This window comes from Gossypium hirsutum, chromosome D06, assembly GCF_007990345.1.
Source record: "Gossypium hirsutum isolate 1008001.06 chromosome D06, Gossypium_hirsutum_v2.1, whole genome shotgun sequence".
In the NCBI taxonomy this organism is placed as follows: Eukaryota; Viridiplantae; Streptophyta; class Magnoliopsida; order Malvales; family Malvaceae; genus Gossypium; species Gossypium hirsutum.
Genome location: NC_053442.1, coordinates 54,709,497 through 54,737,330, shown reverse-complemented (window position 1 = coordinate 54,737,330; position 27,834 = coordinate 54,709,497). Strand labels below are relative to the sequence as shown.

At 34.7% G+C, this 27,834-nt stretch overlaps 2 protein-coding genes across 5 annotated transcripts; one reads left to right on the top strand and one right to left on the bottom strand.

The window, feature by feature from the left end:
- Window positions 1-13,877, top strand: LOC107900599 (protein PHYTOCHROME-DEPENDENT LATE-FLOWERING). The gene is made up of 12 exons (XM_041095528.1): window positions 1-655; window positions 1,194-1,275; window positions 1,379-1,443; window positions 1,561-1,638; window positions 8,114-8,194; window positions 8,456-8,617; window positions 8,704-8,802; window positions 8,873-10,248; window positions 10,762-10,979; window positions 11,063-11,220; window positions 12,039-12,077; window positions 12,171-13,877. The coding sequence occupies exons 1-12, from the start codon at window positions 527-529 to the stop codon at window positions 13,677-13,679; spliced, it is 3,996 nt and encodes a 1,331-aa protein (XP_040951462.1). The 5' UTR covers window positions 1-526; the 3' UTR covers window positions 13,680-13,877.
- Window positions 13,878-26,860, bottom strand: LOC107900597 (peroxisomal (S)-2-hydroxy-acid oxidase GLO4). Of its 4 annotated transcripts, none has more exons than XM_016826259.2 (12): window positions 26,595-26,860; window positions 25,937-26,090; window positions 25,732-25,856; window positions 25,603-25,649; window positions 25,449-25,526; window positions 25,212-25,336; window positions 24,991-25,048; window positions 24,574-24,639; window positions 24,236-24,305; window positions 23,945-24,045; window positions 14,416-14,520; window positions 13,878-14,267 (listed from the first exon to the last, which is right to left on the bottom strand). In XM_016826259.2, exons 2-12 carry the CDS (start codon window positions 26,077-26,079, stop codon window positions 14,208-14,210), a joined length of 978 nt encoding a protein of 325 aa, XP_016681748.2. In that variant the 5' UTR covers window positions 26,080-26,090; window positions 26,595-26,860; the 3' UTR covers window positions 13,878-14,207. The 4 variants fall into 4 exon arrangements, with proteins under 4 accessions (XP_016681748.2, XP_016681745.2, XP_040951463.1 ...); XM_016826256.2 differs by having other exon boundaries at window positions 13,878-14,259; XM_041095529.1 differs by having other exon boundaries at window positions 26,453-26,720.
- Between the last annotated feature and the right edge of the window lie 974 nt (window positions 26,861-27,834).

Genomic DNA, 27,834 nt, shown 5'->3' with positions numbered 1-27,834 from the left:
CATATTCATTTTATAAACTCATTGATTTAAAATTTTTGAACTACCTCGAATTTTGAAAATTTGGAAATCGAATTTTTCCAGGAATCGAATCGTCACACCTTGTATCAAGTTCCCCCTCTCCCTGTTACAAATGTCATTCCTCTTTAACATAGCTTTTACAAATTGGTTCCTCAGAACTCAGAACTCTGAGTTCCCCAAATCCTACATCTCATTGTGTGTGTGTCTCTTTTCCCAGTTGTTTTCCCTCTCTTTTCTTTTATTTTTCCCAATCCATACACGCCCTCATTGTTATTCAATTAAGCCTGGGTTCTCATTCTTAATTCTGCCATATTAGACCTACATTAAAAAAAAAAAAAATTCGTACGATTTTGCTAGCTTTTCTCCTCTCTTTACTAGATAATTTCTATCTGGGTTCTTAGTTGTCTCCATATTTCTGATCTTTTTCTTGATCCAAACAAAAAGCATAAAAACTCAAATTCTCATGCTTTAATTCTGATAGAGCATACAAGTTTCTTTTTTTTTTTACATGGGTGTTTCGTTTAAGGTTTCAAAAACCGGTACTAGGTTCAAGCCGAAGCCTTGTCTTCAATTGGAGGCTTCGGTTGATGTTGTCCCTGATAATTCTGAAGAGAGCTCATGGCCAAGAAAGCTCCAGGTAAATTCTATAATAAACCATTTTCACAGGTAAATTGATGATAAAAAATACTGCTGTTAAATTAAAAAAATAAAGAGAAATTTTGGTTTTTGTTTCATTTAAGATATCCTGCCAGTTTCCTTTTTTAAATATCTATAATTTTATCTTAATTCTATTTAACTGGAATTTTAATTATTGGTTGCTGTTAGATGTTAGGGGAGATTGAAGTGTTGGATTTTTTAATGTTTTGTTTATTTTAAACATTTCCCAGTTAAGTCTTAAGCTAAAAATATAGGCTTTGATTTCATAAAACATTATCTTGCCCTTGTGTTAGCCTTTATGGTTTTGGTGTAATAGATACTGTAGTTATGGGGTTTTGTTTTAGTTTTGAGTTTGCAACCTTCATAAGAACTTGTAGAATTCTGTTTCTAGTACGAGTTTTCTCTCTATGATTCATAGTCCGTGGCTGAGAGAAGAAGGGATATCGAATAGAAATTAATATGTATTTATTTTCCTTTCTGTGATTTTGTCTGATTATTTGAATTGTTTGTTGATCTAGGGTAATGTCATTGAAGGCGTTGAGCATGTTCCTGAGGTGTCTCGACCACTTGTTTCTGATGAAGTGCTTTGTGTTCCTAAAGGTTAGAGTCAAGACTAGTATTGTGTTTTGTTTTTATTTTTCCCTCTCTAGATAATTGATAATGTTCGATTTGTGATTGCGTTGGTTATTTCTTGTTTTTGCAGATCATGAAATTTCCTTCACCTTGAATCTTTATCCAGATGGATATTGTATTGGAAAACCACCGGAGGTTTGTTTAACACAATATTAATGTTACATTATTCATTGTAAAAGGTTCACTAAAAAGACAGATTCTTTTGCTTCAATCAACTTACTTTAAAGTTAAAAGCAATTTTTGAATTTTCAGGATGCTTTGAATCAGGCTACTCTTCAGGGTGCTCCAAAGTTGCAACCATATGATAGGTCATCTGAAACTCTCTTCTTAGTAAGGATTTGATCAAGTATTTCTCTGATTGCTTTTTCTGACTATTCCTAATTATTCTTACCTTCTTTGTTATTCCTACAATGTTGTTATATAGGGTCTCTCATAATATCAAATATATCTTGGTTTTGGGTGCACATTTGGAAGTTCATTATTGAATGATAGAAAATAAAATCTCCAAATTAAATAGTTTAATTAGCAAAGGTTTGTCTCACTTTCATTGATCCTTGGTGAATTGTACAGTGGAGGGATAGCATGGTTTCTTGTATAGTCCATATTTTGCATCAATTGTCAACAAGCACTAGGTTGGCAAAGTGGTATTTTCTAGGTTCATATTTAGTGATAAAAGAAAGCAACATTCATAATATTTGACCATAGTTATAGTAAAGCACAATGTTGATATTATTATGTTATTTTATATATTAATTACTAGACACATGATAGACAATAAGAGCTTGATATTATTAGTATTATGTTTATTTATTAATTATTAGACATATGATAAATGGCTAGGACTAAAATTATTAGTCATCTTTAAGGTTTAAATCAAGGGCTAGGGTTAAAACTTTATTTGTAACCCTAGTATAAATAAGTTAGTAAAATATTTATGTGAAGTTGAGAGAGAAAGAAGAGGATAAAAGAGAAGAAATAAGGCTGCTGTTTCTGTTTCTGTTTCTGTTATGGTTGTTCAATCGTAAGGAAAAATAGAGAAAAGAGAGGAAAAATAGAGAAGAGGGAAATATTCTGAATTTATTTCTATATCAATATACACCCTAATACATATCCTATTTACACTAGCATCCGATTTGAGGTTTCCTGAGAGTCTAAGCAAAAACATCTGCTAACTAGTCGTTTGAATTAACAAAGCTAATAGCAGTGCATCCTTACTTAATCCTTTGTCTCACAAGATGACAAATAATCTTTATATGTTTAGTTGTCTCATGAAACACTGGATATGAAGCGATATTCAGTGCTGCTTGATTATCCCATTAACTTCATTGTGTTGATAGTTTCTTGTTTCAATTCTTGAAGCAATTGTTTTAATCAAATTAGCTCATAAGTAATTAGGGTCGTTACTCGATATTTTGTTTCTAGACTTGATATTGCTACAACACCCTGTTTCTTACTTTTCCATGATATTAAATTACACTCAAAGAGAACACAATATCCTGAAGTGGATCATCTATCTGAAGGAGATCCAGACCAATCGGTGTTTAAGTATCCTACAGTTTGTGTATTCCCATGATCTTCATATAATAGACTTTGTCTAGGAGCACTTTTGATGTAGCGAAAAATACGTATTACTGTATTCTAGTGACTTGCATGGATTTTGAAGGAATTGACTAACCACACTCATTGCGGAGGAGATGTCTAGTTGAGTGATGGTAAGGTAATTTAGGTTTTTGACCAACTTTCAATATTGGCTAGGACCTTTTAAAAGCTCTCCTTGGTCTGGAACAAGTTTGACATTAAGACTTATAAGTGTTTCCATAGGTTTACAGTCTAACATCCTTGTTTCCTCCAAAATAACCAAAGCATATTGTTTTGGGGAGATAGTGATACCTATTTTTGGTTGTGCCATTGAAGATTAGTCATTTGGAACATACTCTTATTTTGTACCTACAGGAAGATTGTTAGAAGGATGTATAGATGATTGTCACGGGGTTAGAATTTTAGTTTCGCAATCCATGTGGTCTTAAGCGATTTTTTTACTCCAAATTAGTCTAAGTCAGCCTAGCTCTTGAAAATGAGAATTCTCAAAGGAAAGGCACCGAAAAGAAAACGGAAAAACTAAAAGACAAAAGAGCTCGAATCGAATAGAAAAGTCATAAGAAAGCAGTAGTACACCAAGTTTGAGTAAATGCTCTCAAAAGTATTCTTTTACTTTGAATGAAATACAATGAGATTATTATAAATGAAGGGGAAGAACTTTATTTATAGTTGAGCTTTTTCAAATCCAATGGTACAGATCGAATTACATTAATGATTGAGATTATTGCTTATTTACAAAATGAAAGTCCTAAAAATTTTGAATTCTAGACATCTTTATTTTTTAAGTTTTACAATAACTATCTTGATAACTTTAGTTTTATTGGAATGTTTCACTGGGCCATCAAAGCTTTAGGTAGATGGATTTTTCTATATGTTCCATGAATCGGGCTTGTTTTAATGAGTTAAATGAGTCCCTTTTAGTTAGTTGACCTCCATGGGACGCTTTGTGTGCATTTGTCATAGGCTTTGATCCCCTACTCATGACAGGATCACCTGGAGTAAACTTGAAGGGGTTTTGAAAGAGGTGTTATATTAGGAACGAGAAAAATGGGAATTAGAAGGGTTTCTTCATCTTATTTTTTATCAAGAATTTGAGAGGATATAAGAAGAGGTTTCAAAGGATCTGACATTAGTAGAAACAATTTTTTTCTAACCTCAATGGTAAACTAGCTCAAAGTCTTTGGTTGTTTATGAAATGATAACCACAACATTAGAACAAAGGGAGGGTCAAAGGTGATTCAGAAATCTCTTGGATATATCAAAGGGCGCAATGTTCGATGATGATTTAGGAGTAAAAAAATTGGTCTAGTTTCTATAGTCAAATTTGATTTTGCTAAGACTAAACTCATCATTGAACTTAAGTAGGAAAACTTGAAGGTTCTAATGGTTTCAAGTGAAAGAGGTGGTTTTGGAATACTCTTTGGAAAAAGAGAGTCTTCATGAAAGAGGTACGAATGACAACTTTTTGTTAATAATTTGGCATGATTGTTTCCTTGGCATTCTTAGAACAATTACTTGTTTGAAGCTCTTGATGTGTTTGTTTATTCCTTAGGACATTTGTATGGTGAGTTTCCCACACTGAAATATTCTTTACGAAAGAACAAGAGAGAATTGTTGTGAAAACATGCTTTAGTGTTTGTTATGGAGTTACTCAAATTGTAACATCCATTACCTATTTCAGGCAATCACTACAAGTGGGAGGTGCCACTGAAGCATATATATGTAAGAAATTTTAGATTTATTTAAGAATTATAAGTTTAAAACACTTCTACAAAATAATTAAAACATGCTTCAGGCAAATTGAAAAATTTAAAAACAATTTAAAATCATTTAGAATTTATTCAAAGTTTGACCGGAACATAAGATAGACCCCGAAAGGTAAAAACAACTTGAAAAAATGCAAGGCTGTTACAGGGGCGCGACATCACGACATTACTCACTGAAACGAGGTTGTGATGAGGTGAAGTGCGAAGTTGTGATGTTGGCCTCTGTAGTCGTGATGTTGCAACTTCGTAGTCGCGACGTCACTCACTAAGTGTTCTCGAAGCACTTCAAAAATACTCTTAAAACATTCTTAAATACCATCAAACCATTTAATGATTCCAAAGTATTTAAAAACATTTCTAAATCATATTTAAATATAATTTCAAGTCATAAACATGTGCAAACCAATTTATAATTCAAAAACTTGTATTAACTTTTCAAAGAGGTTACAAACAATACTTGATTTTATAAATCCAAATGATTATAAACACTTATGATAGTTTAAGCCTTTATGTACATGCCAGTAACCCATACAAATAATCTTTAATAATTAAAGAATAACTTCAAAAACTTGATGAGTGATGCAATGCTCCCAAACAAAGCTTCAAGCTTCTTGTGTCACGGGTTGCGAATCAAAGCTCGTGATGAATACACAATGAGCATCCCATAGAGGGTAAGTGATTAAATGGGGCTCATTCGACCCACTTAAATTAGCCTATTTCGTGGAATATTTGAAGAAACCCATCTACTTTAAGTTTTGGTGACCTAGTGAAGCACTTAAAAGAAAATTAGAGTTGCCATGATAAATATGAAAATTAATTTTAGAAGATTTGATATTTTAGAAGATTTGATTTTGTAATTTCAAAAGATTGTAAATCCCTTAAGAATCTCAATTATAGATAGATTCTAATATTGATCGTCGATATAACTCAATCTGTACTGTTGGATTTGGAGAAGTTCAACTATAAATAGAAGTTTCCCCCCTTATTTGTAATCACTCAATTATAATTTTTTAAAGTAATAGATATACTTTAAGAGCATTTATTCAAACACTTTGTGTGTGTTGCTTTCTTATATTTTCTATTCTTTTGTTGATTTTATTTTTGAGTTGTTTCTACTTTTTTTTAGTGTCTTAGAAAACTTATATCGAGAATTCTTAATTTGCAAGAGTAAGGCTGATTTAGGTGGATTTGAACCCAAAAAATCGTCTAAAGCTGCACGAATTGCGAGACTAAAGTTTTAGTCATGTAATAGTTGGTATCTAAGTTTACAAGAATGATGTCCATAAGGAATGTGAACAATTTTTTGTAGGAAATGGAGCAATACTTTTATGTCAAAATTATTATAGATGATGCTACTAAGGCAAATGCTATTGCTATGTATTTCATTAATGTTGCACTTTTATATTGCTGTTGTAGGTCTGCAAATGAGAAATATGGTGAAATTGTAATTGGGACTTGAGAGGAGTTTTAAAAGGAATTTAAGGCGCAATTTTAGTCAAAATATGCCGAGGATGAGGCTCAAGCTAAGTTGTGTTGACTTATGTAACAAGGCACAATTAGGCGAGTCAAACTAAATTTGCGATTTAGTCCTTTCAGCATATTATCACCTCTAAAATTTTTTTTAATCAAATCTTATATGCAAAATCATTTTATCTTCATGAAAAAATTCTTTTATTTGACAAATTTTCAAAATTTCTCAACAATTCACTATATTTGCTACTAGAATAGTGTCGTGTCAATTTGGAAATTTGAGATGTTACACAAATGCTATGAAACTTGAAAGAGAAATATTTACTCAAATGTAGTGGGATATGGAGTTACTTTTGAAATAATATTTGTAGATGAAATTGAAATTAAAAAAAAAAACAAACTAGATGAAAAGGCACATGTTGAGTTAGTAAAGTTACTAATCATGCCTGCAAAGAGCTGGTCTGAAAATATTTGCTGAAGTGGTGAAACTTTTCATGTTGAAGTCAAATTTTCCAAGCCAAGGAGAATGATGTAGAAGGCTTATATTGTTATTATGTTATTTTATTTATTAATCATTAAACATGCGATAGATGGCTAGGGCTAGAATTATTAGTTATATTTAAGGTTTAACTCTAAGCCTATGATTAAAACTTTATTTGTAATGCTAGTATAAATAAGTTACAAAATGTTTATAGCCACAACTTTCTTATTATCGTCTTTGAATTAGTAGAGACAAACTAGAGGTTTTCTATAACCCTAACTTTTCTGGAGTACCAATTCCTTTCTACACGTTTTTCACTCCTACTTTTGCTAATTTACAACTATTTTCCCCCTAAACCACACCGTGTATGTTGCCTAGTAATATGAGTTAAAACCTCCTTTATTTGGGCTTGGAATTAGCTTATTCATAATTTTTCTTCAGAAAATAAGAGAACATTGACATTTGAAAAATGATTCTTGCTTGGTTGTTAATTTTGCTAGTTTTAGATGCTCATTGTTTATATAAAAGAAAAAAATGTTTTGAGAGATAAAAAAATAAAAAAAGGATTTTCATTGATATTTAACAACTTATTTCTTTGTTTAGAAGTAGTATGTTGGAATTTGATTTAAATTTTAGCTATTTCTTCTTTGTAAGGTGGTGTTGTCTTATATATGTTAAGTATTGGATATTCTATGGTTATATATTAAAGTTAGGCCCTTCCACCTATTACTAGTTGGTACATGCCTTCAAAATCTAGGTTCTATCATTGCGTTCTTCTTGGATAGCCCCATGTGTGGTTGACAACCCTTGGTCAGGTCGTCCATGTATATGCCCTGTGAGCTATAGGTGAAGGGAGTGTTAAATGGTGTTATTTAAGTATTAGGTTGGTCTTATATTAAAATCAGGCCCCTCCAACTATTGTTTATTGGTTTTAGGTTGGATGCTTATTATTGTATCAACCCGTAGGTTTTGTTATCTTGTTCTTCTTACCTAATACCATGTGAGGTTGCCCATGTGTAAGCCTTACAAGCTAGACATGAGAGGGAGTGTTAAATAGTGTTATTCCACATTAGTTAAGTGTTGTTTTCCTTTGCTCTTATATTAAAGTTGAGCCCCTCTGCATATTACAAATTGATTTTAGGTTGGGTGCTTGAATTAAATATTTAATTGACTATGGTTTTGCGTTTTACTATTTAAATTTTAGTATTATATAAAAATTGAGAGACAAAAAGAAAAGCAAGTAGCAAAAGTAAAACCAATTGAGCATTTTTTTATTTTGATTGGTTTGTTGGAGTTAATCCACTTGTGTCTTGAAACTTGTTTTGAGTAAAGAAATCATTTGGGTTTCAAGAAGAATTTGTCTCAATTTACTGGTTCTATTACTTCATATTACTTTGAAACAGCAGCTTAATTACTCTTGATATAACCTTTTTGTCTTAGCATAAGCTCTACTTCTAATTTTCTCCTCAATGTATGAATGTGCTTGAAGGCAATTGAAGTTGGCCGATTGCCAGGAGATATTTTAGATGATATACCATGCAAATATGTTGATGGGACACTCATATGTGAGGTGCGTTATAAAATTATCATACTTTATATCTTTTTATCCATTTATGTAATAATCGTGTGTAATTACAAGAACACCAAAATTCCATCCTTTCATTTTGCTACAAGTAACCTTTTGATATTTTTGTTGGTGTGTTTCAAAAAGAGCTTCGAAGGTAGAAATTTATACTTATTTTAGTGCTTGCTCCATAACTATTAAGATTATAAGAATGTGCTTTTAATGAACTCATATTTAGGACTTAAAATTCATGTTTTCCTTTTGAAGGTGCAAGATTATCGAAATGTTGCATCTCAACAGGGATCTATCACCCCCTCTTTGGATGGATCCCCTATCATCAATAAAGTGCGTCTTAAGATGTCTTTGGAGAATGTTGTAAAAGATATTCCCATGAGCTCAGATAATTCATGGACATATGGTGATTTAATGGTACATACAGACAACTACTTAACCTTTGCCAACTATTTTTTTGCATGTTGCTTAGCTGTTAAACATTTAATCCCTTTTGACTTCAGGAAGCAGAGTCTAGAATATTAAAAGCCTTGCAACCACAACTTTGTTTAGATCCTACTCCCAAACTGGACAGGCTCTATACAAATCCTGTTTCAACTAAGGTAATGAGTTCAGAATGTAAAAGTTTCTGCACTTCCGATTGTATTTATCTTAACCATGACCAATTTGCAGCTTGACCTTCCTTCTTCTAGCTTGCGGAAAAAGAGGTTGAGGCAGGCTCCAGAAGTTACAGTAACCTTTACTGGTAAGATCCATGGTAAGAAGGTTTGCATAGATGGAGTGCCTGAAAGCTCTAGTGGTAGGTTGGGAGAGGCAGGAATTATGTCAGGAAGTTCGATTTTTCAACAAGTTCAGGAAAATCTGACAACTCAAAATATTGGTCCAAGCAATGTATTAACACTAAAACCTAAAACTTTTGTGCAAGATTCCTCTGTTTCAGCACTACCGATGACATACCAGTCACCGAAGTATCAAATTGGGGCTGTGAATGCAAGAAGCATGCAGGACCAGGGGTCTAGCTCTATTTTCAATGCATCAGTTGCATCCCCTGCTGGCCAGGACATGACATTTACATATGCAGACAACATAAACTCCAGTGCTTCTCTTCTTGTGAAGAGGGAGAATCCTGGCGGTCCAGTGTCACCCTTAACTGGCCTTAATAAAAGAACTAGGCTCAATGCTGCTGGACCTGACAGTATTCTTCAGCAACAAATCAGTTCACATATGGATGGCCTCCATGGATCAGATATGAGCTGGAAGAATATGTTACTACCCCAGCAAGCAATGGCAAGAGGAATTCAATATGCAAATGCCAGCATGCAGAAGTATCCTCTGCAGGCTTTTGAAGGGGTTTTGAATCAGGAGGTTGGTACAATGCCATTTGCTGCTGGACAGTCAGCAGTGAGATATGGTGCCAAAGAAGAGCCATTTGATCCAGACAAGTTGGATGGTGCTGAACTCAATAGGGAAACTGATACAAACCATTTAGATCCACAGCAGAGACGGCTTCAACCAGGATTACCCCATGGATTTGTGAGGCCTGGTTTCCTTCAAACACCTTGGAACAGTATTAACCAGCTTGTTGAGAAAGATGTGAGAAATGAGGAACAATTCCTAAAAAAGAAACTAGTGCAAAGCCCACGTGTATCAGTTGGGGCTTTGCCACAATCTCCATTATCATCCAAATCTGGGGAATTTTCAAGTGGTTCCATAGGACAGCACTTTGGGGCCGTTGCAACAAGCACTGCACTTGGAGCATCTCTAAAGGAGAAGGCGGCCGTTAACTCAATTCCTGCTGTTGGTGGTACCCCGTCTTTGGCTTCAAGTGCAAATGACTCCATGCAGAGACAACACCAGACTCAAGTTTCTGGCAAGCGAAAATCAAATTCCCTCCCCAAGACCCCAGCAACAAATGTTGTTGGATCTCCTGCAAGTGTTAGCAATATTAGTGCTCCACTAAATGCAAGCAGTCCTTCTGTTGGAACCCCACCTGTGGGTGATCAAACAATGCTCGAAAGGTTCTCAAAGATTGAAATTGTGACTATGAGGTAGGATGTATTATGTGAATTGAATTACTACTACACAGGAGTTTTGTGGTTGACTTCTAGCCATTAGATAGATAATTTCATGTTTCAGTGCTGTATATAGTGTTAGTAACATCTTGGTTGAACTTTATAGAATGTAGTGCCACTTCCTTTTATGAAGCATAGTCTAGATGCTTGTTTGTCATTGTGAGATGCCAAAACATGATGTTAGTTAGGAGGATTTTTATATCTAGACTCCTGCTTGGTTATATTAGAAAAAAACTTCAGTTTCATATCAAGATGACTTTCTAGGATGCTAGTGCCCCTTCTTCTTGTGAATTATACCCTAGATGTTTGTTTCTGTCATCGTGAGATTCCAAAACATGATGTTATTTAGGAGGATTGTTATATAAAAGACACCTGCTTGGTTATATTAGAAAAAAATCATAGTGCTCAGGCAATAGCATTCATGTCTCACTTTTTCCTGTTAATAAGTTCAAATAGATGGCAATATTCATGTTATAGTTTTGATCCCAGGCATAAACTCAACATCAAAAACAAGGTTGATGAGTATCATGCCGGAAAACCCCGCACACATTCTCCTCAACTAGTATCAAGCTGTCTAGTCAGTCTTTCCAGTAATGAGGATTTTAAAGATGACTTGAATTCACTATCAAAGTCACTTGTTGGTGGAAGCATGAATACTTGCAAGACAAGAATCTTAAATTTTGTGCAGGGTGAACGTGTTGTTCACGGTCTGTTTTCTGTCATTTTTCAGTCTTTTCCCTTCAAATATTTAGTGTATCTCCCTTGCATTAACTTTCCTCTACTTTATCAGGGAATGTTGTTTCTTTAGTTCCTAGGGTACGAACTAGAATGGTAATGTCTGAGAAACAAACTGATGGGACTGTAGCAATGTTTTGTGGTGACATTGATGATGGTGACATTCTTGCTGCAGAGGATCGCATTCATTATCTTCCTACTCTTCCGAATACTGTAAGTTTGTTTACTTGTTAGATTTTCCGAGCTCTGAAAGAAAAATATGATAACTGCCTGGCTCCAGTGTTTTGGGTGGTAAAAGCAGATAGCCGCCATTACTTCATTTTAGATTTTTATTTCTCTTTATACATTTTTCTTGGGGAGAGTCCATGTGTCGAACAAAAAATGGCTCGTCAAAGAATAAAAATAACATTGGACACAATAAAAAAATAGTCAATAAACTGCAGGACGCAGAAATAAAGGATATCTTTTTGTTCTCTTATTGTAAAAAAATATCCTTTTATCGTCATGTCTTGCTGTATCCTTGTCCTATTTTTTTCAGAAACTCTCATATCGCTATGTGTCTGTTGTGTCACACCTATGTTACATGTTCATGCCTGTGCTTTCTAGCACTCATCTCTTAAATTTCATTGGTGAGCTTCCTAGGTAACTTACTAGTGTATCAGAATCATACTATATTTGGTGCTCGTTCAAATAATCTTACTTCACTTCTTTGTTTCCTTGCCATATTCTTTCCAAAACTTTTTTTTCTTTTGGACCCTACATTGTGCTGCCTAAGTTTTAGATCTCCGACATATAGAAGAGATTATAAAGATCGAGTCATTTGTATTTATTAACCTAGTTTCTCTTAGGCTGGTATTTTATGCCATCCTACCTAGGTTTCCTAATTAGGTTAAAAGAATATAGCGAACATCAAAATTTGTGCTTCACTGCAGTTTCAAGTTTCAATGATTGAACCTTGTATTTTCCGCTTTTCTTATCCATGCATGAATTACTCTGTTCTGACATCTTCACCTGATTAAATCCTATGACAGCACTTGGCGGATTTGCTTGCTGCACAGTTCTGTTCACTGGTAAGTCTGCTGAAAGTCTAGATATTCAGTATTAAAGACGTTAGATTAAAATTATTATTTCACATCAATTTTATTTTACCTTACTTTATACAGATGCTGCATGAAGGGCATCATCTTGTTGAAGATAATGTCCAGCCAAAACCTATTCGAATGCTTGTGGCCTCAAGCAGTCAACCAAGTTCTTCTGGAATCTTTCACAATAATCCTGCAGTCGAGATGCAGCAATGTGCTGAAGCTGTACCTATTCAGGCGACCAATGAAGTGGCGAAGCCGAATTGCAGTAATAGTATTTCTGTAAATCCGTCCCAGAGTATGCTAGGGAACACTAGGATGCTGCCTCCAGGAAACCCTCAGGCCTTACAGATGTCTCAAGGACTCATATCTGGGATATCAATTCCTGCAAGGCCACCGCAGCTAGATCCACAACAAGCTCAGCAGCAGCAAAGTCAGCAACATGTCTTGCTTCAACAACAGCATCAGCAGTTCCAGAGATCAACGATGATGCTTGCATCAAATCCTCTCTCACACTTGAATGCAACGGGGCAGAATTCAAACATGCAGTTGGGTAATCAAATGGTCAATAAACCTTCCCCTCTCCAACTTCAGATGATACAGCAGCAGCAGCAGCAGCAGCAACAACAACAACAGCATCCACAGCAGCAGCAACGGCAACAACAACAGCAGCAGGTACAAATGCAGAGGAAAATTATGATGGGACTAGGAACAGCTGTAGGTGTGGGAAACATGGGCAATAACATGGCCAGGCTTGGGGCTCTTGGCAATGCCTTGGGAATTGGAGGTGCAAGGAGAATTGCTGGAACAGGAATCTCAGCTCCAATGGCCCCTATTTCAGGCACGGGTAATATGAGCCAGAACCCAATTAATATTAACCCAGCTTCAAATATTACCAATGCAATAAGCCAGCAGCTTCAATCTGGACCACTAACATCCGCTCAGCAGGCTGCTTTCATTTCAAAATTAAGGCTGGGCCGAGCTAGCATGTTAGGTGGTCCTCAATCAAGCATAACTGGGATATCTGGAGCCAGGCAGATGCATCCAGGTTCTGCTAATCTTTCTATGCTAGGCCAAAGTATGAACCAGGCTAACATGAACCTGAAGCAGCCCGGTGCTGTGGGGCCAATGGGTCCTCCAAAGATGATGTCTGGAATGACCCAGCAACAGCAACATTTGCAACTGCAGCAGCAATTGCAATTGCAGCCGCAGCAGTTGCAGAATCAGCAACAGTTACAGCAGCTGCAGCTGCAGCAATTACAGGAACAGCAAGAAACTACCTTGCCACTACAGGCTGTTGTTTCACCCTCACAAGCAGTCTCTCCATCAACAGTCGGAATTTCACAATTGAACCAGCAACAGCAGCTGGTCCAGCAGCAGACTGCCATGACTCCTCAACAAATGAATCAAAGGACTCCTATGAGTCCACAACTGAGCTCAGGTGCTATCCATGCTCTGAGTGCTGCTAATCCGGATGCTTGTCCAGCTAGCCCTCAGTTGAGCTCCCAGACCCTTGGCTCAGTTAACAGCATCACAAATTCTCCTACGGAGCTAGGCGTGAACAAAAGCAACTCTGTTGGCAATACGTAGCATGTTTGGACCACTCTTTTCTTAAACTATAGTCGCGCAATATGTATATGGTGTAGAGTGTCTTTGAAGAATTAACTGTTCAATAAAAAATATAGTATCTAGTAACAGTTCAGTCATGTAAATGATTGCCCGTTATGTAACAATTTGTTTAATATCACTGTAAGCAATGGAAATGGTTTTCATAGATGAAACATTAAATTTCATGGGTAATTTAAATTTACTAATATTCTTCAGAATGCTTGAATAATACAGGGTCGCAGTTTCCTCTATTGCCTCAAATGAAAAGTAGTACAACCATTAATAGGAGCTGATTTATGAGTTTGTTTAATTAAATTATGACAGATTCAGGAATGATCTGAATACATTTATGAATACGATTCAACAATATTGAAGTAGTATTTTAAAGCATGGAGCGGGGTCTCTCATGCTTAGTTCTGACATGTTTTCTGGAAATATGGTTGAGAGTAGGGCATCCAGAGAGGGCCATGGTGAGCTCAAGTTCATCCCTTAGCATTTCAATAACGCTTTTCACCCCGTATTCTCCCTTTGCTGCAAGTCCGTAAACTGCTGGCCTTCCAATCTGCAACTCTTACATATCACTCTCCACATAAGTGTTTATTCAAGTTCCACACTTGCCAAGGACACAAAAACTCATTTTAATCATGTGTGTGTGTGTGTGTATACATATATATGAACTTTAAAGCGGTAAAGCTCATGAGATCTAGAAAGAACTTACAAGGACAGCTTGCGCACCAAGGGCTAACGCCTTGAAAACATCTGTTCCTCGTCTTATTCCTCCATCAAATAAAACAGGAACCTTTCCCTTAACTGCATCAACCACCTGCACAAGCCACGCTTAAAAACAACTCACATGCCTAACGCTAATGTTCTTTTAATGCATGTGCTACACAAGACATTTCTGGTTTAACACCATAACTGGTTTTCACTGTGATGCCTCTCCTCAACATTTGCATTTTAACAAGTTGCTTACTCCAACTTAGAATTAGTATCGGCTATGGGTAAAGTAGTATATTTGATATTTTTTTCAGTTTTTCTATATATTTAGAGGATTATACTCGTATACACATGTACAAATATGTGTTGGATAAAGTATTTCAGGGAAAATGACGATTCCGATACCATGCACCCTACTTTCTCGATCAGCTAGTCCTTGTAAAACTAATTTTATTCAAAACATTTCTTGTCTTCATTCCTACAGGTTGAGCATGGACTGCAATGCAACAGTCAACCATGATGCAGACCAACATAGCAGACCAGCATTCGAGCAGGACCAGAAGCAGCTCTTTTATTTTGTTTATTTTTGATTTTTTGTAAAGCTATCCAAGCTGATATGTAACTAGACTTTTAGAGTTAGTAGGATTTGAATGAGATGGATGTAATAGCTGATTTATTTCAGCTTTCTCTTGTATTATTTTTAATTTGCAACTTGCCAAAACTGATGGGAGCAGTTACAAGTTTAGGTAACTGTCATACTATTTTTGTAACATCTTATATTTGAAAGATTTCAATGAAAAATTTGAATGTCTTCATCGGTTACTTCCTGTTCTAAGTCTTTCATTTTTGTTTTCTTTGTTTGTACTTCGCTGTTTTATGAGCTTATGCTCTTGGCTGTTCTGTTTTGCTAAGTTGCTGCAGTCTTTGTTTTAACACTACATTCCAAAGGAAGTTCATTACGCATCTTTTGTACAAAGAATCAGCTAAAACACAAGCAGAGAAGTACAAGGACATCACAACTATGAAAAGCCAGAAAAACAAATTGAATAGAATAACAAAGAAGAGAAAAGGGGAGAGAAACAAAACAATTTTTTCATGGTCAGTCTGAGTGGTCATCAAAGGTGATCCGAAACCTATATCAGGTTCAGAAGCAACTGCTTTAGTTTTGGCAACATATGATCTGATTTTTGGTCACCATCAAACTACTAAATACTTTATAAAAGTTTATTTCTTTTACAAAAATTGGTAGACTAAAAGAGTTTTAATCCTATACATTTGAGTGTTTAGTAGAAAAATCTTTATAACTAACAAAATTATGATGAGCAGAAATAAAAGAAAAAAGATTAATTACCTAAATTAAAATTAAGGGCTTTGATGTGTAAATATCATAGATTAAAGGTTTATTTAACGAAGGGCTTGCTTAGACATAACATGGTAGCTTGAGGGGTTCTTCGATATATTAGCACGAATGTTTTAAGTAAATAACAAATATTAGGATAAATATCAAATTAATAATTAGTATTCCATATCACTTTTTGTTGAGAATCTTTTGATTATTTGATAGCATTAATTAGTATTTTAAGAGATTCCAACTAATTTTTAGAGATTCTAATTAAGACATTATTTTCTTAGGTTGGTTCAATCTTCATGTATATATAATTGTACATATTTCTAAGAGATACATACTTTTGAGTGAGTTTTTCCTTAATATATTAGAGTATTCATTTCTAATTTCATCATGATATCAATTTTTTTAATCGATATTTGGGATTTTTTTTTCTAATTTCTTTTTTTTTTCCAAAAACCCTAGAAACACAAAATTGGTACTTTCCACCCTAGCCTTATTTTTTTCTCCCATTCCTCCTACCATTGGAGTCAACATCCACTCGTCGACGAAACCCTAAGCTTCAATGACCAGAAGACCTGCACAAGGGCTTCACACGTTGTCGCAAGCTACTGCAGCTTTGTTTCATGCGCTGTGCGTGGGCTTCACCTCCTATTGTTGTGTTTTTCCGACGCCGACGCCGCCGCTGTGCTCTTTGCTCTTTTCTAGTTATTCTCCTCTCGGTGGTGGTGTTTTTTGGCTAGGTTTTTTTGTGGGATCTCTTTTGTGTTCTTTTATTAGGTGTTTCTTTCTCTAATTTTCCAAGTGGTTTTTTTTTTTGGGATTTTAGGTGTATTTTTCCAACATTATGTCTAAGGACAAGAAACTCATGATTCCAATCGATAATCTCTCGTTGCAAATTAGCCTTATGAAGTTTGATGGACATAATTACCTTGCTTGGTTAAGGTCTTGCTTGTTGTTTATTAAGGCTCGTTGCTCACAGGGATACATCAGCGATAAAACGATGAAACCTGAACTCACTGATTCAACTTTTAGTCAGTAAGATTCAACGAACTCTCTTTTTATGGCATGACTTATCAACTCTATGCAACACAATATTTCCAAAACTTATTTGATGTTTGGTACTGTGGACAAGATTTGGAAAGTTGCTGCTCTCACCTACTCTTATGTTGGGAATGATGCATAAATTTTTGAGATTCATAATAAGGTCTATGGTACAAAACAGAGAGAGCTAACGATTTTTCAATATTTTGTTGAATTAAATGGGTTGTGGGAGGAACTTAATTATTATCAAGATTTTCAGGCAACTTGTACCAATGATGCCGATAAATTTTAGAAGATGGTGGAAAATGACCGCATTTTTGATTTCTTGGCTGGGTTGAATGCTGAGTATGATCAGATTTAGGTTCAAGTTCTTGGCAAGACTCCGTTCCCTTCTCTCCATGAGACATACTTCTATGTACAACAAGAGTAGAGTCATCGTGTTGTTATGCTCTATAATCCTTCTCTTGAGAAAACTGGCCTCATTGGTAACTAGGATGGTCCATCAGGTTGTAAGTCTGATAAGGATCACTTGACGTGTGGCTACTGTGGTAAGCCTTGGCACACTAAAGATTCGTATTGCAAGTTGCATGGTCGCCCCACTCAAGGTTGTGGTGGAAAACGAAGGGGTAATTCTCAGTCTCAGACAAATTTGTCAGCCTCTGTGACAATAGATGTAACAGCCCGATTCTGGGTCTAGTCGGAACAGTGGTTTCGGGACCACAAATCCGACGAGGGAACATATTATTATCATTATATTTTTAAGGTCGATAATTTCATGAAAAAATTTCCTAAAAATTGCGTTTGAAAATTTTGACGTTTGGGCACTTAATTTAGTCAAAAGGACTAAATTGTAAAAAGTGCAAAAGTTGAGTTCTACATCTTAGAGGTGTCTAATTGTTATGAAATTTTAAACTGGAGGTCCTTATGTGGTAATTATACAATTAGTAAATTGATGGATAAATATAGACATAAGAAATGGGTGAAATAGATTTTTTTTAAATGGGTGCATTTTAGTCATTTGGTAATAAAAAGAATAAAAAGGGAAAAAGATGGCAAAAATCATCATCTTCTCCATAAGTTGCTACCAAAACTTGGAAGACACCATAGCTAGGGTTTCTTTGATTTTTCAAGCTCATAGTAAGTGCATCTTAGCCCCGTTTTTAATGTTCTTTGCATTTTTGAAATCCCCGTAGCTCAGTTTAGCTTATTCTATCAATAATTCATGTTAGGGTTAATATTTGGAAAAATACCCATAGGTGAAATGTGTTTATTTTTCTATTTTATGGTGGAATATGAAGCTAGAAATCATGTTAAACAACTTTTGCTAAGTGATTTTAAGTAAAAACAAGTAAATCGACAAAATCGGTAAAAATATTTATTGTTCATAAGTGTATGTTAGAGTGAGAATTTGATGTTGCCATAGAAGGGAAAAGTGTTCAGCATGTTATAAAACATAAGAATAAGGTGTGAAATTTAATTTTCGAGCTTGGGGATAAAGATGTAATTATGCAAAAGTTTAGGGACAAAATTGTAATTTTATAAAAGTTGAGTCGAAGCTTGTTTTAATAAATGTGAATATTAAACAAGCTCAATTTTCTATTATAGATCAAGAAAGACGAGAAATCAACCTTAATTAGGGAAAAGAGAAGATTGAAGATTAAATTGCAAAATCTTTACATTTTGTATCGAGGTAAGTTGTATGTAATTATTACATTGTTATAATTATTTTTGTTATGTTTCGTAACAATATACGTGAAAGGGTTAATATTATAATGTGTTTTGGACAAATTATAAATTTATTTGAGTAAAGATTTGAATAAGGTGTCGATGAACACGTGAGTAGTACTGTGTGGAGGCTACTACGTGTATCGATAAATAATGGTCACATGTGTAGTACTAAGTGAAGGCTACTATGTGTACCGATAAGCTTTGAGCACGTGTGTAGTACTGTGTGAATGCTACTATGTGTATCGGTAATCTACGGTTACATGTGTAGTACTAAGTGAAGGCTACAATGGGTACCGAAAAGCTTTGGTCACGTATGTAGTACTATGTGAAGGCTACTACGTGAGCCGTAAAGCTTTGGTCACGTGTGTAGTACTATGTGAAGGCTACTACATGAATTGTAAAACTGATCACGTGTGTAGTACTATGTGAAGGCTACTACGTGTATCGAATGATAAAAATAATATGAGTAGTACTGCGTGAAAACCTCCGAATATTTTTTTATACCATCATGATGATGAAATATGAGTATGTGATTGGAATGTAATAAGTTGTGAAAAGTGATTGAAGTGATGAAGTTTGTGTTGTGTTATAAAATAAATGGTTATAGTGCTATGTGAATATGGAATATTGGAATAGAACAGATTTGGACAGTGACGGTGATGTTAGTTTGAAAAATCACCAAAAACTATAGAAATTGAGTTAGAGGTTAAATAATATATGAAATTGAAGCTGAATGAGTCTATTTTCATAAGGAAGAAACAAAGTAAGCAAAGGAGTTGTATATTTGGGGATATTTAAACTTTATTGGGACAGGGTTGGATTGATTTCGAAATCCTCTGTTCGAAATTTGGAAAATCACCAAAATTTTTACAAAAATAGTTATGGCTTGAAATTTACATTATTGAATTCCTTAATGAGTCTATTTTTAAGAGAAAGAAACGAGAAAATTTTTTGAATTTTGTACAAAGAGTTAAATAAATTTTAGTGAAGAGAGGTAAGAAGTGCCAAACAATGAAATAGGGGAATATTTAGAGAATAAAATGTAATAATTGGCTGAACAAAAAATTCTGAAAATTTTATGGTAAGAAGGTAAATGAGTCTAGTTTCAGGGAAAATTTACGGATCTTAATTTGGAGTTCCATAGATCTGGATAAAAATAATTTAGCGACTGTAACGCAGAAAAATAGTTTGCTGGAAGTTGACTAAATGATAGATTTATGTGTGATGTAAATTATATAATATATGATATTATTCTAGAAATTTATTTATCAATTACATACATACTTACTAAGCTATGAGCTTACTCCTCTTTATTTTTCCTTTGTTTTATAGTGATATTAATCAGCTCGGGAATTGGACGGAGTCAGAACATCATCCTCACTATCATCATCAACTCTTGGGTATTTTGCAACCAATCCTTTTGAAAAATGACATGTATAGATGACTTAATGCAATGTAGTATAAACTTATATATAAATGTATAAAATGTGGTTTGGTTTAAAATGTTAGTATCCATAATTGATGAATTATTTCCCTAAATCTGTTGTCCATATAGTTTAGGATGTTATGAATGGACTAATCATGTCTGAATATATGATTGTATTTGGTTGAAATATTGATGTTGCTTGAGATTGTGTTTCGAAAATTTGCAGGAGGAATTGAATATTTATGAAAAGAAACTATGTCAAAATTTTTGTAAAAAAAATTTGATTGTTTGATAACACTTACCTTGTTTCAACGATGAATACGGGTACGAGGTGTTACAATAGAGGACAAGTCCACTTCTACTGAGAGTTTTACCTTGGACTAGATTCAACATCTCCAACTCCTCTTGTCTCAAATAGACTCTTCCTCGATTGCTAAGTTTAGTCATGCGAAATCAAGTACTGTCTTAAATGCTCCATCTACTTTTGAATCTTGAATTATTGATTCCGGTGCGAATAGACATATGATAGGGTCAAACAAAAGTTTATTTAACTATACTACTTGTCCATCTAAAGATAGTGTGCGAATAGCTAATGGCTCCCTTATCTCCGTCTCTGGAATAAGTTCTGTTGTTTGTACTCCCAATATCACTTTATCCTCTGTCCTCCACATCCTTAAATTTTTGGTTAACCTTTTATCTGTTAGTACTATCATAAAGTCTTAAATTGTAAACTTGAATTATTTCCCGATCATTGTGTCTTTCAGGACCTCCAAACAGGGAAGACGATTGCCAGTGGTAGATTGTGTGATGACTTATATATTCTGGATCAATCGTCCAATATGTCTCAAGCCTTATTTGGAGACAATAAAGATGTCAATCGGGAGATAATTCAATGGCATAGGCAATTAGGACATCTATCATTAACTGTTTTTTGCTTTATTTTCAAGAATATTAGACTCTTTAGTTTGTGATGCCTGTGAGTTTGCTAAGTGTACAAGAAACAATTATCCTTTATGTAATAATAGAAATATTGTTCCTTTTGGGATTATTCATTCGGATGTTTGGGGTTTTACTCGCCTTACTTCTTTATCTGGTAATCGTTGGTTTGTTACATTTATTAATTGTTGCCTTCAGATGACATGAATATTTTTATTAAAGCCCAAAAATGATGTTTTCTCGTGTTTCCTTTTTTTTTTCATAAATTGATTACTATTCAATTTAATGCTAAGGTTAAGATTTTGCTAATTGATAATGAAATCAAGTATAACTTTAATGATTATTTAGATTCATATGGAATTTTGCATCAAACTAGTTATCAAGGTATAAGTGCTCAAAATGATGTTGTCAAAAGAAAAAATCGACATCTTTTGGAGGTTGCTAGATCACTTATTTTCACTATGAACCTCCTAAAGCCTTATTGGAGGAATGCGATCTTGGTTGCTACTTATCTCATTAATCGGATGCCTCTTCGGGTCCTTGATTTTAAATGTCCATAGAAACCTTAAAGGGCAAGACGAATTACCCAGTTTCACCGAAGGTCTTTGATTGTGTTTGCTTCGTTCATTTTCGACATGGGAGTAAACTGGATCCTCGATCAATCAAATGTGTTTTTATTGGATACTCCCCCACAGAGAAGGGTTACAAATGTTATCATCTGCAATCTAGAAAGTATTATGTAAGTATGGATGTAACATTTCGTGAGGATGAACCGTACTTTTTTTCATCACAACCATCTCTTCAGGGGGACGTTATTGAAAATGAAGAGATGACACATTGTTCTGTTACTCTTCCGATAGAGAATTTAGTTCCAGCAGAGAGTTTGGTTTAAGAGAAGACTAGTGGACGGTTGTTGGATAAGCCTAATTTAAGGACATACACTAGAAAAGACAAGAAAGAAATGTCATCATACAATCTACTTTATACCCTGACTCTTCATTGTCAGGTGAGTTTTCTTTACGTAAGTTTGATACTGAATTAGAATTACCAATAGCCCAACAAAAAGATGTTAGAACTTGTACTTTACATCTTATCTCTGACTTTATCTCTTATGATTCCTTATCCCCATCCTATAGAGCTTTTGCTTTGTCTTTGTTCTATACGTCTGTTCCATAGGATTGGAGAGATGCTATCATTGATCCAAGATGGAAGAAGGCTATAATTGAAGAAATGAGGGCTTTAGCAAAAAATGACACGTGAGAACTAGTTAATCCTCTTGAGGGGTAGAAAATGTTTGGCTACAAATGGGTATTTACTATCAAGTATAAGACTGATGATTCAATTGAAAGACTCAAAGTCAGATTAATAGCGCAAGGATTCACTTAGACATATGGAGTGGATTATTAAGAAACATTTTCTCCAGTTGCTAAATTGAACATGATTAAGATCTTCTTATCATGTGCAGCAAATCTCGACTAGGACTTACAGCAGCTTGATGTAAAGAATTCCTTCTTATATGGAGACCTGGAAGAAGAAGTGTATATGAGAGTTTCTCTAGGATTCGAGGATAAAGATACTCAAGGGAAGATATGTAGACTGGAAAAGGCCCTATATGGGCTAAAGCAAACTCTCAGAGCCTAGTTTGACATATTTAGTAAGGCCATGGTGTCGTTTGACTATCGACAAAAGTAATGCTGATCATACCCTCTTTATAAAACATCACAAGGGTAAGATTACTCTCCTTATAGTTTATGTCGATGACATAATTATGACAAGAGATGACAAGTAAGAAATGACCCGACTTAAGAAACAATTGGCTCAGGAATTTAAGATCAAAGACTTAGGAAAGTTACAATATTTCCTTGGAATAGAAGTGGCCAGATCGAAAGAGGGAATCTTTATTTCCCAAAGAAAGTATGTCTTAGATCTTCTAACAGAGATTGGCATCTTAGGTTGCAAACCAGTAAAATCACCTATTGAGAGTAATCACAAGTTACAATAAGGGATTGGTGAAATGGTGGATAAAGGGATATATCAAAGATTCGTCAGAAGATTGATTTATCTCGCACATACTCGACCTGATATAACCTATGCGGTTAGTTTGGTAAGCTAGTTTTTGCATGATCCTCACAAAACTTATGTGCAGGCAGTATTGCGAATTTTGTGCTATTTGAAGTCTGCACCGGGCAAAGGTATTCTCCTCCAAAAAGAGTCATCTCAAGATCGAAGTATTTACAGAAGTAAATTGGACTGGCTCTCTTGATGACAGAAGGTCTACAACAGGTTATTGTACTCTTGTGGGAGGAAAATTATTCACTTCGAGGAGAAAGAAACAAAGTGTTGTGGCTTGATAAAGTGCAGAGGTTGAATATAGGGCCATGACTCAAGGTGTTTGTGAGTTTTTATGGCTGCAAAAGATATTGGAAGAGCTAAAGTTGTTGAACGAAAATGGATCAACCTTGTACTGTGACAACAAAGTGGCTATCAGAATAACTCAAAATCCAGTGCAACACGATAGAACCGAGCAAATCAAAATAGATCGTCATTTTATCAAGGAAAAAGTAGCCAGTGATGCCTTAAGTCTATCTTATCTAGCATCCGAAAAATAGGTGGTGGATGTTTTTACTAAAGGGCTCAACTGTAAGACTTATCACAATCTTCTTTGCAAGTTAGGCATGCGAGACATCTATGCACCAACTTGAGGGGGAGTGTTAAGAATCTTTTGATTATTTGATAGCATTAATTAGTCTCTTTAGAGATTACAACTGATTTTTAGAGATTCTAATTAAGAGATATTTTTTCTTAAGTTGATCCAACCTTCATGTATATATAGTTGTATATATTTCTAAGAATTACATACTTTTGAGTAAGTTTTTTCTCAATACATTAGAGTATTCATCTCTAATTTCAACACTTTTCCTCATGCACATCACAGAAAAAAAAATTATGATTTTCATGCATTAACCACTTCCAATAATATCTGAATCATGTTGAAAAATCTAAAAGTTGTGACGAGCAAGCAGGGCCAACAGCGAGTATGAGAGGTTTTACCTCTTCTAGAACAGAAATAGAGGGTGGAACATAGTCTAGCTGGCGAGCTCCATGATTTGAGACAACAATCCCATCAACCCCTACTTCAACAGCCTTTATTGCTGCCAATGTTGTTGATATATCAAATTCAAGCGACTCTTTTTATATCAAGGACACAAGCTGACTTTAAATAATAAGCCCCTAGCAATTGTTCTAAGAACATTTCTAATTCAGAAAGTTGAAATGTCCATTTCATCATTTACGATATAGCTAGAAACTATAATGCAACTAATTTGATGAGCCTCTTCTTACCATCTTCATGGGTAAGTACTCCCTTGAGCAGAACTGGCAAGTTTGTAATAGATCTTAACCATCCTATATCCTGCAAATGTTGCGATTAAAGGCTTCAAGTTATCAGGACTGAAAAAAAAAGGGAGCTTAAATGCCAAGTGACTAAATGACAGTAAAAATATACATATAGGAGCTTCCTTAAGAGCCTTCTATCAAACTTTTAAGCTGATGGTAATTAAACAATATAACTATTTAGGTTAGTCCTGTACATTCACAAGTTACTTCTAATATAAGAATGGGAAAATATGAATTCCAAAAAGCATGTGACAAGTCAATTTATCCTGTTTGTTGGTTTATACCTTCCAAGACAAAGAGGCATCAAATGCAGTGTTGGCATCAAATGCTTCTATGTTTGAACCGTCATCCTGTAAAAGTTCAATATACTAGATGAATACGACATGCTTTAATGAATCTCAGCTTTGAATAGAACTTCCAAGGTAAGATATATTCTCAGAAATGAACAACATAAACATGAATATCATCAGTGAACCCCAAAAGCTGAGCCTTCCAGCTTGGAGATACCACACTGCCCTATCCAAGGGTGATTTGCCTTCATACTGTAAGCCAGATAGCAGAAAGTAAAAACTATACTTTCTTTTTTCTTCTGAACATGGACATAAGCATCAATGCATATTCCTTTCCATTAATATAGCAGTGGTCAGACATTGCATACTGGTATATTTAGCAATAATTGGGAAAAATAAAGTATCACTTACAGTGGAAACTTGAGTCGATACAAGACCTTCAAAGTTCTTCAATTGAGGGTTAACCATTCTACAAAAGTATTAAAAATTTTAAATGAAAGGCATAATTTCAACCTCAAGTCGAATATGTTGATATAGGGAATAAAATTTCAGCCCTATCCATAGCATATAAAGAATTTATAAAAATTTGCTAAAATGAAACAAAATGAATGAATAATGAATAAGTATGTGACTTGTTCTTTATGTCTTTCTCCCTTCGACCAAGCCTAGGGCTATCAACCGTTAGGACAATGGCCTTGTATCCACATCTTTCAGCTCTCTGTACTAAATTAGCAGATATATCTCGCCTCTTGTATACCTATTCAGTAAAGGATAAATTATCAATCTCTGATAAATTCAGTTCCTTTTTGGGATTTGAAATCTGAAACAAAAAATGAAGATTCACTGGAATAGTTGGAGCAGCACAATACATAACACTGGAAGAACCGAACAGCATTGCAGCTTGAAGCGACCTCCTCAATAGTACAGGTAGACCTGTAGGATAAAATCTGCATTCATAACACAATTCAGTACTCACATTTAGGCAAGCCAATGAACCTAAAACTAGCTATATTATTTTTGTACCATTATTGTATCACATGCAGCAGCTGCTCTGGCTGTGGCAACCTCACCTGTTGAAACACACAACGAAAATAGTAAAATTGGTACTTGAAATAGTAAAAGAAGTAAAGGACAGCCTAAGAAGATTCAAACCTTCAGGGTGTGCCCACTTATGCTTAGCACTTGGAGCAATCAAAATGGGCGCTGAGATTTTGTAGCCGAGAACAGTTGTTGACAAATCGATTCTGCTGATATCAACAAGTATTCTTGGCCGGATCCTGAGAATGGAAGTAAAGAAATGGGTAGAATTTTCACCTTGCTACCTACATTACTTTCATTACCACGTTTAACAGCTTACGTAATTCCTTGAAATGCTTCCACATTTTGTTTTAGTGTGTACTCATCCTCAGCTCCACCACTATAATAGTCATAGTATATTTTGGGAAGGGCTTGCCTAGCCAATTCTTGGAACTCATTAACATTAACTGGTTCACCTTCCATGTATTCTGGAACTAAAGATGCAAATACAGCAAAAAGAAAAGGTATTATCAATGCTCCAGATCCTTTACATTTCTATATTTTATTTTATGTCAAAATTAAATCTCTTTTGAAGAACAATCTAAAATGATATTGCTCCTATGCAGAGAATCTTAAAAGATTCACATTTTATCATGAAAGGACCTTGATTTGAGATATATATATATACTTACCAGGACATAGACTAGACTAGTTTGAGAAAAGCTAAGGTTCATAAGCAGCTAAGCAGGTTTTATTCAGAATATAGTTCATAATAGGAAAATTAGGCACAAACAAAATTTAATAAAAAAATTACAGTAACAAACAAAGTTCATGGAGAATAAAGTTGAACACTAACATTTAATTTTTCCCAGAAACCAAGTCGATAGCTTATGCTAAAGGCCTATAACTCGCTCTAGGAATGTCATCATAAATGATTAAAGATTAAAAGGAAACTGAAATTTGATCCAACTGAAGTTCTCACTATGTTTACAACATACCTTTGAAGATTGAACTATATCAACTTGACCCTGCAAAATCACAGTGATACGAAAATTGCAATTTAAATCCATGCAACAGCACGTATATGTAGACAAATGAATATGATTAATGAGTTCCCTTTCTGCTCTCACGGTTTGTCGTTGTTGGTGGTGGGGTTTTTCTTTAAATACATATTTAATATTGACAGGCTCTACTACCTTTTTGCAGAGGATAGAGATCTTATGGTCACGAATCCAGTTACAAGAACCAAGAAAAATAGGGAGTGGGCAGAATTAAACTGAAAATTTTGGAGTGGGGCCGAAACAAATGTTTCTTACCATTTATTGACTAAAATTTATCAAAAATTAAAGGCCTGCCAACCCCTTTGATGCTGACCTTGGACAGCTTTCATTACTTGAATCAGCTTTCCTCACCAATTGGTGATTACTGAGAGTAAAAACAATCAGCTTTCATTAAGGAAGTACCTGGTAGGAGGAACATCTCTCGTTTAAAATAGCAGATGCAATAAATAATCAGCTAAAATAAGTTTGTGCGAACTCGAGATAAATACTTACAGATTTAGAGAGAACTCGTGTTGCATGTAACTTAAAAAATTCATGGGTGACAACTGGGCGACACCAAATCATGACCAACCCATAGAAAAGTTATTATTACAAGGTCCTTGTTATGTATTTTTTTTACATACCTATTAAAAGTAAGAATATTCTAGGAGAAAAAGAAAAAAGAAAAAATAATATTTGAATGGGTGCAATCGTTCTCTTTAGCGGCACTAGATATATCTTTAAAAAAAAAAGCATTTCAATTGGAAAATGTGTCAGAAAAAATTCTATATATTTTTTTGTTGTCATCGATCTCATTGGCGGCACCCGTGTCCAAATTTTTTTTATATTTTGGTGCCATCAAGCTGTGTGGTAGCTAAAAAGATTATATATGTCCATACCCGATGGAAGATCAATATATGTTGAAGTAGTTGGTTTTTTTTAAGAAAAGGGAGAAGTTTTTGTGATCAGTCGTAGGGGAGAGAACATGAAAAAAAAATTAAGTGTTGAAAAAAGGGGAGAAAATAAATTTTTTTTTGTTTTTGATTTTGTGTTTGTGTTTTAGTTAGAAATTTTGATAGCTTGAAGGTATGTTTTATTTAACGGTGATTCGGTAGAGCTCAGACACTGATGTATTTCATTTTTCATTTGGGGAGTGCATATCACCTTCAGATTTTATTTCCTAATTGATAATTATGCG